The sequence below is a fragment of the Esox lucius genome, chromosome 11, assembly GCF_011004845.1.
Source record: "Esox lucius isolate fEsoLuc1 chromosome 11, fEsoLuc1.pri, whole genome shotgun sequence".
Lineage (NCBI taxonomy): Eukaryota > Metazoa > Chordata > Actinopteri > Esociformes > Esocidae > Esox > Esox lucius.
Genome location: NC_047579.1, coordinates 50229239 through 50231682, shown reverse-complemented (window position 1 = coordinate 50231682; position 2444 = coordinate 50229239). Strand labels below are relative to the sequence as shown.

Sequence of the window (2444 nt, the reverse complement as noted above, 5' to 3'; positions counted from 1 at the left end):
CCACTCCCAAGCTGGGGACGGCTTCAGGTCTCTCCTAATGCTGTGCATGGCACAGGGCGTTGTAAACAGGGAGTATGTAGGGGGTAAATGAACTGCCTAGGTCAGCACCTCTAGAGAAGAAACAGCATGTGACTAATGAACAAGAATCATATATACTTTTCAATGGGCTTTCCACTGGGGTTCGAGGATCTATAGAGGTCTGAATATATGCAAACTGAACTGCTAATTAAACACGTTCAATACTGCTCATAATGCCATTTTAAATGTTTACTACATTAAACCACAGGGATGTTATGCTATGGCGATTATAGACAACCTGAATGTGTGGGGCTCTGAACATTACAGTGAGTGTTGTTTTCAACACGATTAGGCTGTTCAGTCTGTTAAGGCAGCCCAGAGGTGTGTTTGGGTCTGCTCCGCACGGTGCCGATAGACCAAGAAATGTGGAGTTTTAGAGAATAGCCAGGGTGGTGCCGGATCATCGGGCGCACATCAGCACCGTGCCACCGAGCCCAGAGGGCCCACCGTGGAAGATCTGTGGGCTGCCGAAACGGCCAACAGCACCATGCGCCACACTTGAAGATCGTCAGGGCTCGTCAGGTGAAGCTTGAAAAGGGACCTCAAGAGAGGTGAGGGGAGAGGTGTGTGTTCTCAGTGGTTACAGATGAAGACCCAGAAGCCCAACACCAGCTGTGAGGGCTGTGTCAATAAACACCTTTGGGCAGCTCACGCCAGACCTGTACTCGCTCTGCATGTCCACCCGTTACAAAAGACACGCTTTGATATGTAGAAACAACACGTGCAAAATATTTTTCCAGTACATGAGGATTTAGGTGTGCCACCGCACATCTGTTTATGTTGGATAAAGTGGTTAACAGTGCTCAATGGTCGCCAGGGAGATCTGAGGTAAACAATACTACAGCTCAAGAAAACTGAGGTGATCTTTCAGTTTGAGGTGATCTTTCTGAGTTGGGTATTTCTGAGTTACATATTACTATCATGTCTGTAGTTGTGTCTTTGTATACTTATTTATCATAAGTCATTTATGTCGTATTTATGGGCCGACCACTGCTTTGGTCTGGGTGCCGGCACCACATTGGTGAGGTCCTCCTGAACCAGGTTTTCACAGACCTGAAGGTGGAGTCATCACGCTCGCCAGAGGTTACCTTGTTCACACGTCTGAGAGAGAAATGGAACCTGTTACCACAAGAATCCAGAAGCCAATGGACCCGCTACATTCCTGGCAACACCGAGCAACCGCTCCTGGGCAATGTACGTGCTGAACTTGTCAGGTGCGCAAATGAAGTCACTGACCACTGGCGAGGTGACTACCATGAGTTTGTGCAGCTGTGTCTTGTGTTTCTGGATGCAGATGGTGAAGAGCAGACTGCAGTGACCTTCCAACGACCGGGGGCGCTCCACAAGGCCCGATGGATGGCCAAGCTGCTCTATACTCTCAAGCTGGCTTTGATGGAGCAGCACATCGCGTTGCCTCCCCAGGGCACAATCACCACACGGCAGCAGGTGCCGGAGATTCGAGCATTTGCCTTTTTCGTTACACACATCTATGCAAAGTGGTGGTTGACCTGCGAGAAAGCCGTAGATGCTGCATGGAATGACCTGACACTCTACCACCACCTGCAGGCGTACAAGGCTGTAGATGAGGGCATTGCAGCATCAGCGATCAAGGCGCTGGAGAGGCATCGCTGGTACCTGACAGGTGAGATGCTACCCCTGGCTCTCTTCAGCAGCAAGGTGCCCAATGATGACAAGCATGCACTTGCCAGAGCGATCTTGGAGCACAAATCCGCTGATCTCCCCATGCACATCCCTGAGCAAGCCGAAGTTCCCCACCCGCAGAATGTGCTTCAGGCAGTTGACCATGACCGCAACCAACAGCCAAACCTTTGCCGCTGCAAATGCAAACCAATCCCTGAGTAGGACGGTTACTCTTGGGTGGCGGGTGGGGAGACATATCTGGGGGGAGACGCACTGGCTAGGTTCAGAGTTCAGGTTCCATTTCCTCTCTCTTTCCCCCGGGTGATGTTGCTCAGTGGAGCAGACTTTGGCACAGACTGAGCAATTAAGTTTGAAGTTTAGTTAGTGTCAGATCTTACCATTAGGCCCTGTTAGTTGCCAGTGAGTTAGCCACTAGAGAGGTTTTGTTCTTTTAAGTGTGTCAGTATCGCCCCTTGTGTTTGACAATAAAGTCAATTAAACTTTATATGTGTCCGACATCCATCACTGCTGCACAAAATTCAGGGTAAGGCCACGTGAACATGTCCCATTGACCTCCATTCATTTTGTCTATAGGACAAATGAATGGAGAATCTTGAAAGTTGAATTCTGAGAAATGCCCAAGTTGCCCTAAGGGCAAACAAACAACTTTTTCTTTGGTAACCCTATAGAACATGTTACTGTATAAAAGTTCACTGTACTCAACA

General features: G+C 49.0%; 1 protein-coding gene across 3 annotated transcripts; it reads left to right on the top strand.

The window, feature by feature from the left end:
• LOC105013451 lies at window positions 1–2223 on the top strand. 3 transcript variants are annotated; one of them, XM_010874995.4, is made up of 2 exons: window positions 1–1272; window positions 1373–2223. In XM_010874995.4, the coding sequence occupies exons 1-2, from the start codon at window positions 1191–1193 to the stop codon at window positions 1939–1941; spliced, it is 651 nt and encodes a 216-aa protein (XP_010873297.2). In that variant the 5' UTR covers window positions 1–1190; the 3' UTR covers window positions 1942–2223. The 3 variants fall into 3 exon arrangements, with proteins under 3 accessions (XP_010873297.2, XP_019906823.2, XP_019906824.2); XM_020051264.3 differs by having other exon boundaries at window positions 1348–2223; XM_020051265.3 differs by having other exon boundaries at window positions 1–1524; window positions 1645–2223.
• Window positions 2224–2444: the final 221 nt, after the last annotated feature.